This window comes from Branchiostoma lanceolatum, chromosome 2 (genome assembly GCF_035083965.1).
Source record: "Branchiostoma lanceolatum isolate klBraLanc5 chromosome 2, klBraLanc5.hap2, whole genome shotgun sequence".
NCBI classification, from domain to species: domain Eukaryota; kingdom Metazoa; phylum Chordata; class Leptocardii; order Amphioxiformes; family Branchiostomatidae; genus Branchiostoma; species Branchiostoma lanceolatum.
This window is the reverse complement of record NC_089723.1, coordinates 34,726,130-34,741,097: the sequence shown is the minus strand read 5'-3', so window position 1 is coordinate 34,741,097 and position 14,968 is coordinate 34,726,130. Positions and strand designations below refer to the sequence as shown.

Genomic DNA, 14,968 nt, shown 5'->3' with positions numbered 1-14,968 from the left:
GTGATCACAAATCAATAGGTGCAAATTTAGGCCTTCTTTTTCCCCGAGAGTTCTCATTTCCAATTGTGGTAAGGGCGCGTGGTAGAGAGTGAATACGCGGTGTACTCAGGGCAAATACCAGGCGGTCAGGCCGCTAACACAAGGGGTGACGGGGAGCACGGACATAAATCAATTTCACGGCGATTAGGAGGCCAGAAGACAGGACCTTGTAGGTACAGATTGTGCGCATTGTGTCGGCGGTTCTCTCCAGCCGAGCGCCCGACCGGCTCGCTTTTGTGGCTCGGCCGCTGCGCTCCGAGCGCACCTGGTTACTCCGTCCCGCCCAAATTGCAGTATTGACGATGGTTAAGCAGAGTTCCCGCCGAGAGACTTCCATCAAAAAAGTATAAAAACCCGCATTTTCCCGCCCCCTTACTCTAAAGCCCGTGTTTTTAGCCTCATTTGCAGGTCTTCGATGAGCGCAGGCGTTTATTTTTTGGGGGCAGCGCTGATTCGCGATTTTCAACATATCGGGGACAGATTCTCATGCCGGGGAGGTCGTCTCTGTACCGACCGAAAGCAGGCCTCCTAGAGGCGCAGTGACACAATCTCCCTAGCCTCCACCAGGCCTTCCAACGGGCGTATGGATCGTAGAATTCGGTAAAAAAGGAATTATTGGCCAGTGTTGAGTCAGTCCACGGTAATGTATATATTTCCGCTGCGCTTGCAAATGAAAACTGTCCAAACTTCCCTGGAATACATTCTCCCTATGGTAGAGACTACGATCTCCCCGGTGTTAGAACCTGGCTCCGATATGTTGAAAATCGCGCCTCCAAATTAACACAGGCGCTCCTATTAAGGCCTGTAAAGGAGGCTAGTGCTCTCATCTTTGGGAAGCACAAAACTACAGGAATCAAACTGCGCAACAGCGACCAACCGCCGACAAGCAAACCTTGCGGGTTGATATCATAATCCTATGTGCTCCAAATGTTATGAGAGAGATGATCCTATACAGCTAAAAGATATCATACAAACAAAACTTCCAGCGTGGTCGTTGCGTAAAAGCAACCTCCGCATGTATCTAACACATTGTGAAGTATGACAACTAAGAGAAAAAGATCAAATCATGCTTGCACGCGCACGCACAAAATTCTCTTAACATTACAGAGCATAGAAAAGTAAAAAAAAATGGTTTGGAAAAAAGAAAAAAATTAATTCCAGGAATTAGGTAGAGAAAACGTCTGCTGATAATTTATCTTTCCAGGAACAGCAACAATCGGCCCTATATTATCTCCTGGAGCATAATGGAACACTTCCCAGCCTAATAGCTGGCCGTGTGCCAACGTTTTAGATAAAAGCACTTTTCAGGTTCACAATATAATTAATTTCCCCGTCGTGCCACGCAACCCTTTCTTCCCTCCTCCCCGTGGAAAAACGGCAGCCTGTGAGCGTCTCGTGCACAAGAAGACGTCTTAAAACCCTGGAGACTTCATTTGTGGTTTTAGAACTCCATCGAGATGGGTTAAGAAAATGCAGGGGACTCGGAGACTATAGATAAAGGGGAAGCTTTTGTTTTTCTTAGAGAATAACAAGCTGTACATAGAACAGTGTCCCTGGACGTTAATTATACACTGTTACTCTGCAATAGAATATGAATTTGCCTCAAACAAGCATGCAGCTGCCCGTGGGCCGCGTGAATGGGGGAGACTGTAGCGAAGGGCACTGTGGAGTGTTTAATTTTCTCCCTTTGTGCGACAAGTTGTGCGCCTGTTCCATCAGACTGTCATTTGCTACTTTTTTCCCCCTTCTCTCTATATATATTTCCGTTTGCTGCACCTGCTGGTGGCCAAGGACCCGTGACGTGTTTTGTCTCCCAGGCGGTGTTTGGACGGCCCGGCCTTCGGGGAAAATTATAGGGAAAGGAGGGCAAACGGGGTGTATTTTAACAGAGGAAAGGGTGGCTGACTCTTCCCACGGACTGCCACCGTCCGGGACGGGATGATGAATGTCAGGGTAAACACGGCAATGGATGTTTATAATCATGGCGCACGGAAAAGTCAACTTGGGGACACACTGAGCACACAGGAGCACACTGTTGCTGTATAGAAAAGAGAAAGTAACAAAAAAAATTGCCTCAGTTTCTGATGCAATGGCGGGATACCAATTCAACCATCTTCAGAATTGTACATGTACATGTACATAGTATGTAGTATAGCTGGCTATCGAAGACATCCCCTCTAGTAGTACACAGTACACAGTACGTTTACTTGAAGACGCCTTTTAGTTAGAATCTAGTGTCAGTAGTTATACCGGAATAGCCACATACTATACATGCTATACTGTTCATCATTGTCTGTCCGTCCTTTTCATGTTACATGTACTTGCAGTTCGCCTACGGGCAAGAATTGGCAATAAAACTTTCAACTATATATCGACGTCTGCTCTAAAGGTGTTGAATCACAGAAGAAGGTTTAGAGACACGTTCTTGTCAACTGTCAGAAACATTTAAATAAATCATTTCTCATTAAGAACCGTACGTAACAAAGAATAATAAGGCATAATTGTATTGGTGGTGGAATGGGTAAAAGTGAAAATCATTTTATCGGTTACTCACATGGTCTTATAGGAGACTTTTCAGAACTTCCTTTTATTCGTGTACGACCTTCTAGTTATTTGTCGAATATCCCTAACATATTCCAAGTTCTTTGTGTCTTTTAGATATATTAGATAGATTGTATCTACTGTTATTCATATATTAGATTAGTCATTTTGAATTGTTAGAGATTAAAAATAGTTCAACTGTCATGTTTCTACATGTCGCACAGTTAAGTTCTTCTTTTCTTCTTCTTTTACCAGTCGTGCAGGCCTTTCCGCTGTGCATATTTCATATTTCAAGTTTCTGAGAGCTGAGGGGATGCACTTGAGCGAAGTACGTATGAATTGAGATGAACAAGTTAAAGGGAATCGGAATTTTCTATTTCCTCTTTCACGTCCTGGGTTCCTGCCCAGACGAACACAACATAACATAAAACAACATGAAAACAGTGCCCAGCTGACACCGTATCAACAACGTCCTGTGGGGTCGTGTGGCGTAACGGCAGGGTGTTCGGTCCGGAACCGAGTGGTCCTGGGTTCGACTCCCATGACGCCACCGATATCGATGTTGTTGTGCTTTACACGACTTTCCTCACTCCACCCAGGTGTAAAATTCGTATATTTCTCTCTGTACGTGGCACTGTTAAAATAAGTTATAGAAAACTTGAATGGAGTGCCACATTGTCCTTGTCTGTTCAAAAAGCTAAAAAAAGAAGAAGCTGGCACCATATCAACACCGAACTTCTGAGAATAGGTGTTCAGCTAGCGGAGCTGTGCATGGCGGGAAGTGACAGTGACTTCTTGACACGGCCGCTCCACGCTGGTCTGTGCCACAATGGGCGGACTTACCGCACATCTCACCCGACACAGGGGGCTTTCTCCGCCAGATCTCTTAGGCCATGATACAAGTCCGCTCACACAATGGGTGCAATAACGGAAATTCTATTTAGCCAAAGCCCTAAAGCTCTAAATGTTTAACTTAATCCTGATTTAATGAAAGTTGTGTGAAATACAGACATGGTTGACGCGTTACTGTACGTGTGAGGCTACGGGGACGTAAATTGCTCTTTTTTGGAAGGACAAGTAAATAACCCTTTCCTTCCTAGATTTATTAGTGACGGGCTTTGCAGCATTAGCATCTAATATGACAGATCTACGAGTTGTAAAAGGAACAGTACCCCTCGGGCGAAACATAGTCACCAAGATTTAAGTCTCAGATTCGTGGCTAAAATCGAGGCTTTGCAGTATGTAGCACACCTGATTTTTCTGATTGTGATTCGTGACTAGCTTTTGTTCGAGCTTGACCTTATGTAATGAGTCAATTTTGCTAACAAAGCTGGGGATGCTTGACGGCTTTCACAGCCATTTATATTTGGTATCCTCCCCGAATGATGATTCGATGAAGGGCGTTTGGTGCGGACTGTGTTTATGAGATTATAGCTATGTTTGCAGGTGTGTGGATCGCCAGAAAAACTAGTTCCACACGTTCTATACCACACTATAAATACATACAGAAATGTTGCATCAACTTTGACATGCCAGCGCACGTAATATTTGTCACAGGTGGTAGAAGACGAAACACTACAACGACATGGTTGGGACAACTGATAATGGACGAGTTTGTAATGATAACGTAATCAGTTATCGTGGCGGAGTTATACCAACCAACCAACCTAACAACTAACTAACCTAGCGACCTGGCCGTCACTGGTCGCAGAACCAGAAGCTCCTGTTACACATTCAGGACCTTCCCACGACTTTGCTCCCGACCACTCCCCAACCAAGGTCGGCGCCGAGTTGGGAGTAGTTTGGAATGCTCCTATATTCTAACTCCAGTTCTCTCCCCCGAGCATCCAAACAGAACGTGGCTTCCCCGGCTTCGATTTTTCAAAATTCATAGTCGGTTGGCGCAGATGACTTTTAAAGACTAGCAGGCAACCTTGCCGACCAACTACCAACCACAGATGACCTTGCTCACGACTAACTCCCAACCATGGTCTGAAGATGGTCGGGGGACCATGGTTGGCTTTGTGTGACAATGGCTACAAGTCTAAGAATCTCTACTATACCTTCTGACATTCAAGGTGTTTAGTCATGAGTACAAAATAATTCATACCGTATGAAGGAGTTGCGTTTGATGGGCGTCGCTGCTGTGTGTCTCAATCCTGACCATACATGTAGATAGCAAGGCAACAACAGAACGTAAGGACCAACCAACAACCGACCACGTTTTGCCTGTCCTCTTAGCCCTGCTCACCAGCAATGGTTAAGGCGATTATCTTCTCGTCTAATCGGCCTAATCTGCCGGCCCCCACGTCCAACAAGCCCCCCAACACTTCCGAGCCCTCCCCTTCAGCAACAACAAGTGGATTAGAGCGCGTCGGTGCTTTGGTAGCTCGTGCCTACAGACGGACCGCGGCGCGGTTGAGGTCTAATCCCCGGCGTGAGCTCGCATCCCAATCGGAGGGGTAGAACCCATCGTGATCTGTTTAACCAGTGCCTCTGGCACAACGCGGCCATGCTCCGTTGGAAACTTTGATTACGATACCGCGGTAACATGTACTTTGGTAAAGGTGAGCCCTTCAGAACCCCTGGGACCTTCACAAGGGTCCCCTTCACCAAAAAACATGTTACATGAGTGTGTGGAGAATAGACCTTGTATACCGTCTGCGCCACCGTGTGTAAACGAGCAGGTTTCCTATTCAGTTTGTGAACGCAAGTTAGATAGAATCAATGTAAGAGGAAACGGCGGACACTCCTGTACATGTAAACCTTCACGGACGGTACTGGAACAGGAAAGCATACACAATGACGTCGTCAAAAGGTCTACTCTAACGATTTCTGACAAGATTTTAAGATCCGTCTAAATTCTGAGAAATGTTGGAAACTTGTCTCGCGGCAAAACTATCAATGTTTTTTTTTTTTACTCCCGAATCCTATACTTTCCAAATCACTTTTCCTCATGATACAGTATCAACGCCACTTGCTGTTACCACTACAATACACGCGCTGCTACTAACTGCTACCAAGGAGGTTTACTACTACGCAGACATGGTGTTTTAGCGCTGTGTTTAGTGATATACAGCGCTTGTTGCCCTACAAATGTCTGCAAACTTTTCGCAGAACAACAGCTAGACAAAACCTCCTGTTCTTGGCTCTTTGCCCAAGAGTTAGCTTATACGACCCATGTGGTAAGATACATCTGTTCATCTTACAATCCCGACGTCTGTATTTTCGACACAGAAGCCCGCACCTGAACAACAGGTTTCTCCCCTGTCTTGTGAGATAAGATCTCAGACCGCTCAACACAAAACATCCTTAACATATCTAACACTAGATTCTCGGCCAGTCTGACAACATATCGCTTGTGTACGGAGATGTTATCTATGTTTAAAGATGTCCGCACACCTGCGATGGAGCTATCTAGCCGCCGGGTGTCAGGTGGTCTAGAGAAACTTCGCTCATTCACTCGTACTTTCTAAATCATTCTTATGAACCATTTACTAGTTGTGCTCCTTGAAATCTATCGTTCAAAATATACACGTTTTTCAGAGAAAGAAATACTTCATCCGAAGCAACGCCTTCAGAAGTTCATGTGAATCAAAGTAACGACGTCAAAAAGATCACTTTGATGCCATTGTTAATAAAACAATTAAGCTTGACTGCCTTACCTTTTTTAACTCAAATTTCTTGTATTCGCCAAGCCGTCCAGTATCAAGATAGGAATAGTTCCTTTGTTCTGAATATTGTAAGGAAGCCTTTCCCCTTTCCTCCAATTTCTAAGTACGTATCCAGTGTAAAAGCTTACACGAGCAGACAATGCTGAGTATGTCTAGTTTAGCGTGAGTCGTTACGTGTTTTCCCGGGGGTAGAAGACACTAGCGCACCTGTGTTCCCGCCTTCAGGAAATGTGTTGCCCGACCGTAGCGTCTTCTGTTCATTCCGTACATGTCTGTCGACCAACTACACGGAACGGACAACCCACCAACAACAACCCTAGCCTCCACCAGGCCTTCCAACGGGGCTACAAATCGTAGAATTCGGCAAAAAGGGGATAATTGGCCAGGTGAATCGGTCAACGGGAAGGTTAACATCTCCCCCTACGCCTGCAAATGAAACCCTCTGGTGGCCAAACTCTCAAATATTCTCCCTATAACCGGCGTAGTTAGTCTGGTAAAGACTACAATAACCCAACTCCGCTGTTCACCTGTGATTTCTGTTTAACCCTCAATCCGATGTAAAACACGTATAAACTTTGTGCAATTGACGTTATGAACAATATCACTTTAGAGCTCTAAAAAACAATTAAGTTTGTGACGCTACTGTGAAAAAGACTACAATAAAGAGTACAGTATCTAGACAAGCGTGAAGACGAGAGAGGGTGACTTTAGTAAAAGTAGAAAAGCAACATGATTTGATGCAAAATAGATATTACCGCAAGCGTGCCTTATTCGTTTTATCCAATACGGTAACGTTACCATCTATTAACCAAATAATTCGCGTGCAAACTTTGATTGCGTTTCCCGGTTTTTATCGTGTGTTCAGACGTTATACATAAATTACCGTTTCTACATAACATTCTAGACAAACATGTACATGTTTGGAGTGAAATGTAACCCACAGACAACACAAAGAACAAGGGCGCTACGCCTTAGTTGAATGTTTGTATGTTGATCGTATTCTCAACCAGACTGACACGAGCGCGGCCTCATCACTGGTGTCTTGTTATACCGAAACAGCTGTAGGGTTACAGCTGACGAAAAGGGATAGGAAGGAGAATGCTATGTCATTCTAGATCTGGCATTTACGCAATCAACTTAATACTAGAAGATACCACGATGATATCAAAGTGCTAGATTCCCAATTATACAGACATGTATGTATGTAGATACTACACAAAGTATACATGGTTCTAAATGTATTGTTGCTTTATGGCGTCTCTATTTCTACAGAATAGCTTATATTGGAGTATTTCTAGGGTTCACTTATGAAACGAGTTTTGTCTAAGTGCCAAATAAACAGAGACCGTTAAACCATGTGATGATTTTCAACATTTCATCCTATGTCCATTTCTTCTCAGCTACAATACGTTGATGTTTACGCTGAAGTGATAATGACTATGTAGTAGTCTAACACGAGGTTTCCTGTATGTTTTAGGCCTCGTGGCCGCTCGTTACAAAAGTCGGTGACCATGACAACACCGAATGTATCCCGACGAAACGTGCGCCACGTTTACTGGTCACAACTGAGCAAACAGCGCCTTTGGCGGGCATTTCGACGCCCAGGGTTCTGTGCGCCCTCCCCTGACAGCCACGGTCGTCCGGAATGTTTAACTTGGCGGAGTTTCACTCATTCTGACTGAAATCCTTTGTATTACAAGTCAGCAGAGTTATTGTGGGAGTGTGTTTACGCCAAGTACATAGGGACACCCGTGAATGGGAACGGACGTGACAATGAATTAAAGGGATTGTACGTTGGTGCGGACGGCACGCTCGCGGCACGTGCTGTTGATGACGGCCTGGGCGCTCGCCACGCGTCCCGCCTCCGGTCCCCACATTTGTCCACGGGCTATCTGCCTCTCAGATGGTGCTGATAACGATTATTAGCTGTTAGTGAGGAGGCACTGTCGAGCGATGGCAATCAGCACAAACTGTGGACAACCTGCCAATCAGGGTACACAGTACTCCTCATACATTCACGGTGACTGTCGGCAGTCTGGTTTTAGTTTGAGCGTTATCAAGCGTTAGCTTACTCTCCAAGCAAAGATTAGGTTCTGGCTTATTTTGGACATCTTTTTAGGCGTTTTTATTGGGATTTCCATTTTGTCAGGCTTGGCTGGTGGACAAAATGAAAACCTGATAAAACAGAGAGCCCGATAAAAACGCACAGAAAGACGTCCATAACAAGTCGGAGTCTAAACTCTGCTTGGAGAGTAGCGTTAGCTAGGTACAGGTCATTTCTTCTTCTGTCCGTTTGGCCGATATTGTAACATAGACATGCATTAAGAGTCTCATCTCTCTATAGTGTACGATAACTGGAAACAAAATAATCACACTAGCAAAAATCAAAACTACTGCAGTGCAATAAAAAATCATTGCGCAATCCTACCTCTATCTACGCAGATCTTATTGATATTTCCTGACCCAAAACCAGAATAATGTTGCCGATATTAAGAACATTTGGTACTAAGGGTTTAAGTACCAACTATTTTGTTTCCGGATTTTATGTTTTAATTTTGTGGTACTTCATGTGCTTTGTTTTGTAAACTGCCATGCTTTTCTTTGTTTTGTTAAAACGTGAATAAAGAAAGATTTAAAAAAAAGAACATTTGGAGGAAAGTTTTGAAGAATATCAGTATTTCACCCCTCTACTTTTACCTGAATTTCTCAGGGGGGACTGTGGGTAGATACTGTAAAAGGACAACACGCCCCCCTCTAGCTATAGCCTGTTTATAGATAACAGCACAAGTTTTTAGTCTTTGATGGAACTATAAAACATATCACGGTACTATGTGATGTTAAAAGAACACGAGCTGGAAGGTATCCGGATTTTTCCTTTATGACGAGATGCCCTCTCTTTTCCCGCCAAGTACAGTAGGGGCATCCTAACTAGATACTAACTAGATAGCTTTCAACAGCGCTTCAATCTAGATGTGCAAAGGTTAGGTGTGACACGTCGTTCAGTGTTACATAACCAGCAGCTGTCGCGCCGCGTGCCTGCGAAGCTAGAGTGTTACGCTGAAGGGTGGTAATATCGGCTATATAGCCACACAGACAGAGACAGTTCCCAGGTTTTACGTTCCTAGGAATTTTACCAACGCCGAGTGTTCTTCTTCTAGACCCCCTTTCCCATTTCCAGGAAAACTCTGCCCCCATACGACCCTACAACAGCTGCATGTAGTTCCCACTAATTACAAACCATAAATTTCATGTCAAACCTGCCTAATCCGTACAGCGAGATCTACTAAAAAATACATACGATGTATTGTTGGCTCCATTTCCTCCCCACCTGCTGTAGGCATTGTCATCTCATCCTCTGCTCACTAGGGTCCCTCGCACTATAGACACTCATCTGTTTTTATTTCTACCACACACGTGCATTTAATCACAAAATAATCCGCAGAAAATTAAAAGAGGAAGATTCACACATTTGGGCCTTTCATCTTCTGACACCCGAACAGAACCAGCCATCAATCACCTGCCAGAATTGTTAGAAAAATCGTTACATTTCATTGACCCCGCCACAATTATCCGCCATTATTGCTGAAAGGGACGTATCCTACACCCATAAATATACCAATGGCAACAGAGTTTCCGTACAATTGTTAGAAACTAAATTTTCATTGAAAAAAAGGGACAGAAGGAACAATGAAACCAAAGCACGGTCAGCCCGTAGAGAGCCGTCCAGCGAGTGCTGCGATTTCTATTCTGTGTTCTGATTCCTGATGTTCAGAAGATCGTTATTTTTGAAGCGATCTGTGACGTTTGTAACAGCATTACTTCTGCAGGATGCCCCACAGTGCCACCGGCGACGCAACAGAACCCGTGTCATGCTGAGACGACACAAGCAATAAAGGTGGAAACGTCCGCAGGCTATAAACCCATTCAGGTGGTGACAAGAATGAATACAACACAAAATGTTACGAACACCTGCAATTATCGGGCTTTTGTGCTCAGGTTTGGTCATTTGGTGGGGCAGAGGGCAATAGGACAGATGACAGTCGCATAGGATATTGGAGATTCTTTTTACACAACTAGTGAATCTCACCTGCTGACGTTGCGGTGTCTGTCAGACACCTTCCTCAGAGCCTCTGACTGGAGTACTGCTTCTCACCGCAATAAGTAGCCTAAACGTCAGCAGGTGAGATTACTGGTTGTGTAAAAATAATCTCCAATATCCTATGTTCTACCAACCTGGTGAAATTGCTTACGGGTGACAGTCGCATGTCCAGTGGTATGGGACAGGAAATGAAAAAGCCTTGGCAACATAAATTATGGTCACGATCACATGTGTACAGTGTGCACCTTGTTATCGCTGAAGCACAACGAGAATGTGTAAATCACATACGAGCTATTCCCAAAAAGAAAGATGTTCAAATCTTCCGTATGGAACGTTTGAGTCAACGCTTTGATAACAAAACTTATATCACTTTACCAGGAGTCAGGATGCGTTCGATTCTTATATATTACAAGTTACAACGAGAAAAGTTTAAAGCAAATTCTTGCCCGGAGGCTACTATTGCAAGTTCATGTAACATGCAAAGGACGGACAGACAGTGAAGAAGAATATATATAGCATATGACTACTCTAATCCAGATATTGATCCTAAATTCTAACTTATTGGTTTCGACTTTTTTTTTCGAAACAGTGGGAGCCAAAACATCCAGCGCTATGAATAATCACTTGTTTAAAGACTGTGCCTACGCCTAACAAAGCCCGTGGTTCACATTCGGGACGGCCGGGTAACTCACGGTGACATGCCCGTCACTTACCCACCGTCCCCCCGACTGTGCACTCTTCCACAATACCACCTGTGCACGGGACAATGACACCTGTACACAGTACAGCTACTCTTCTAGGTAAAGGGACAACTTTCACGAGTTATATCGTGGCAATTTTTTGCTGCCACGCATAATGATAGGAACTACTGACGGGCCGACGCGTTCGTGACTAGATATCTTTGAATGCATGGCCCGAAAGTGGCACTACTATGTCGACTATCCTCTGGAATGACTTATCTTCTGTTCTTCCCTCGCTCGCTAGTTCGTTCGTTTGTTCAGGTCCTTGTAGTGCCCTCAGGATAATTCTTCGTTCAAACTCTTGTAGTTCCTCTGGAATGATTTATTTTTTGTTCGTTGGTTCGTTCATACCATAGCTAAAAAAACGGCCGCTTTTACATATTGACGCATAGCTCAGAAATATCAGGATCAAATCCCAGTCAAACACTCGTCTATCACTGCACTAAAGTGACTATTAGACAAGAGGAGCAATTCCAGCAATCGTTTTGACTTTAGCGACAAATCAGATAAAGTTGACGAAAAACCATTGCCAACAAATACTCCCTTATACATATTTACGCATAGCTCAGAAATGTCAGGACCAAATCCCGGTCAAATATCCGTCCATCAATTTACTATACTAACGCTACTAGAATAGACAAAAGGTACAATTCCAGCAATCGTTTTGACTTTAACAACAGTAAAAACAAAGATCAGATATCATGGTTGACGGAAACGATCCACCGTCATGTTGAACTTTGGCTTTATTCTTCTCTGCCCGCTCTTCTAACACCTGTGCACACCGATTTACCCGTGCGATTATCTTATCAAAGCGTAATTTAGGGCTGGGAGGTGTTTGTGTCGGCTCGGCGGGTACAATAGCGAGCACACGGTCCCCGTTTACACCGGGCAAACTCGCGCTGTGGACAGAACTTGTTATCACTCGGATCGGTATTTTGTCAGGCATTGGCCCATGAGAAAGGGTCTACACACCTGCAGAGGGCTGCTAGCGACAGGCGTCTGACTCGGGAAGAGAGGGAAACGCACGGTAGAAGGGCAGGGGGGGCCCCTATGCAGACTACGCGGGGCTGTTTGTGAAGGATCGGTTCCCAACAAACTTGCAACCCCACATCACTGTGACCTAAAATCTGACAGATCGCTTCACGAATTCCGTAGATAAAATGCATGGAATTTGTAATATTCCAATTATGAAGTCAAGGGTTTGTCAGATCCAATTTAGGTTGCAGCGAGGTCTCAGCGCGATCACAGGCGAGTGGAATCGGGCCTTACGTGTTACGAGTACGTGGAAAGACAACTTGCACAATATTCCGAGACGGTTTAGCTGCTGTCAGTTCGGCCGTGATCTATCTACTCATCCATCTAATGAGAGCTAAATATATACCCTTTTAATTGTTTTATCAACAATCATGGTACGTCACTTTATATTGTCCATATAGAAGCGGTCCAACGATATCCCTGCATCGTTTTGTTCTTTCTTTTTCCTCCCACTTTTTCTTCTTCCACTGTCGTTTACAAAAACGGAAAACAACAGCCCTTCCTGTATCGGCTTTTTACAGTATACATATATATACTTGTACGTTGGTTAATTCTTTTGTATCCTTTTTTGTTTGCATGTATAGTTGTAGAAGACCTTACGAAAGTCGCTGTACCTTTGTTGTGTCAATAAAGATCGTATGTATCAGGCTGACGCTTAAAACTGTATATGTTGGATCCTGTGACAGTTGAGACATATTTTCAGGTCTTCTGAAATGTATAGCTATAATACGGCTTAAGATGTCACGCACAAGGAGGTGACAGATAAATGGAATGATTCGAGTTTGAAGGATACATATGGAACCTAAATAGTATACGGCTCTCTATAGCCTCTGCGCGATTGAGCGAAAAAGATTTGAAAATTATTCTAAGCGAAAACGATGTGGTGGAAGATATTTGAATCTGAGCATATACGTTGAGAAATGAAGTTTAGAAACCTGGAAATGTAATCTGATGGCTCTGATTTTGTAGGGAACATTTCAAGACACAGACGTACCACATCAATGAGTTGCTTTTTTTAGAACATCCTTCATTTTTTGGGTTTAAATATTTTACCAAATTACGGTTATTTTGTTACCTTATTTTGTCACAATCATATCAAATGATCGTTATTTGCAAAGTCTGCTGATCGCAATAATGCTATAACTTGATATCTATGCCGTTTGTTCATATCGGTTAGGCATACGAAAATGTACGTACCACCAAAACTTGTCAGTCCGGAAAGAAAAATACACTACAGACTCCAATCGCATAATAACTGAACGTATCTCAAGCGCACTTGGGAAAAGAAACAATTAAAAGTACGACAATGGAAGCTGTTTTTAAACCTGACGAATAAATACATGTTAACCTAGTCGCAACCATTCTCTAGTCAGAAAAAAAAAGTCAAATCATCCCAAGCGCATCATCGGAATAACTAAGTCCTCCTAGGTTTCGCCGAAAAATACGGGTATCTATTCCAGCAAACTGACCTGACAAAAGAACGGAAACAACTTACAGGCATGGCAGTATTCGAGGGTATCCTAGCTCCTTTCTCGTTGACTTCTTTTCCGGGTTAGATCTTTCTTTCCGTTAACTACGGCGCGAAGAGGCCTAAGACGAGCTTGGCTTGCTGAAGAACTGTTCTAGGATCTTGTTTCACGCCCAGTTGTAGCAGTAGTATTCTGTTTACTCAGACAAGCCCTCATACACCACCGCTTCTGATTGGCTGTGAGGACGTTGGTTCATTTATGTTCAGTAGATCACGTGAGTCGTCTCAGAACTACCGAAGTGTCCGACAGAACAACGGGCTTTTTCACACCGACCCCGAATGAATGACTGTCCGCAAATGGACATTCATTAATCACCGGTAGAGTGGCCACTTATTCCACACATCTATCATGTAGACCGGACACAATGATTCTGCTTGTAGTGACCAGGCCCTGGGGGGAAGGGCCATTGTCCGGTTATCTGTTGATACACGTCAGTTGGGAAGTGGACAACAGATCGTTACCGTGCGCTGCGGTAAAATGGAACATATCCTATGACCATTTTCTATAATTGTAACCGAACAATGTAAACGAAAAAAGGGGTCAGCTATTATTCCGTTAACTTCCCGCCGGCCATTTCTCATGTACAAAAGTTTCAATATTCTTTGATAAATTTGAAGTTATCTATCTCCACCGTAGGAAGGGACACTTAAAATATTAACATTAAGATTAATAAAAATTGCAGCAAATGTTGCCATGCTGCTTCACTACATAGGGACAATTGAGACTTGTAGTTTTCTGGTTTTCAGCTTGCAGCCTAGCCGACATTTGGTTTAAAACTAGTTGTCGACCAAATAAACAAAAACGAGCGCTTTAGCATCGCATGTGTCATCTATACTCCTACCTCCCTTTTTTTCCGGAAGACTGTCTATTGCAGCATCAAAACATTGTTTTGTGCGTGGTACAATTAGATCAAAGCAAGACTGGAACTAGGCTGAATCATGAACAGTCGAGCATTACAGCGAAAAGGTCATAAATCCTTGAAAAATTATAGTTATCATCGACACATGCCGTACATCGGAAACCCTGTTATTACATTTGTTCACAACGGGGGTTCCAATCGGCACCTGTCTATCGTATGTCATGACATTACCATCCTTAAAAACAGATCTCTGATATTTCAATACGTCAAAGCAAAAGAAAACATGCCGTTGTGTGTATATAGGGCACACGTTTTCCGATGAGGGCAAATGGTCAAAACACACACATGAAACGAACATTTCCGAAAACAAATGCTACATTTCCTCCCATGTATCAATCTAACTCATGCACCTGACAGATACATCTACTCAGCGAACAATCACTCCTCACTAA

General features: G+C 43.6%; 1 protein-coding gene across 2 annotated transcripts in view; it reads right to left on the bottom strand.

Moving 5' to 3' along the window:
• Positions 1–13,822, bottom strand: part of LOC136428815 (uncharacterized) — a 32,474-nt gene extending 18,652 nt beyond the window's left edge. The window contains exon 1 of one of the 2 annotated variants that reach the window (XM_066418579.1): positions 13,624–13,822. In XM_066418579.1, the coding sequence (XP_066274676.1) occupies positions 13,624–13,629 (6 nt within the window). In that variant the 5' untranslated portion in view covers positions 13,630–13,822. The remainder of the gene's footprint in view (positions 1–13,623) is intronic. The other variant, XM_066418578.1, reaches the window with a different exon arrangement.
• Positions 13,823–14,968: the final 1,146 nt, after the last annotated feature.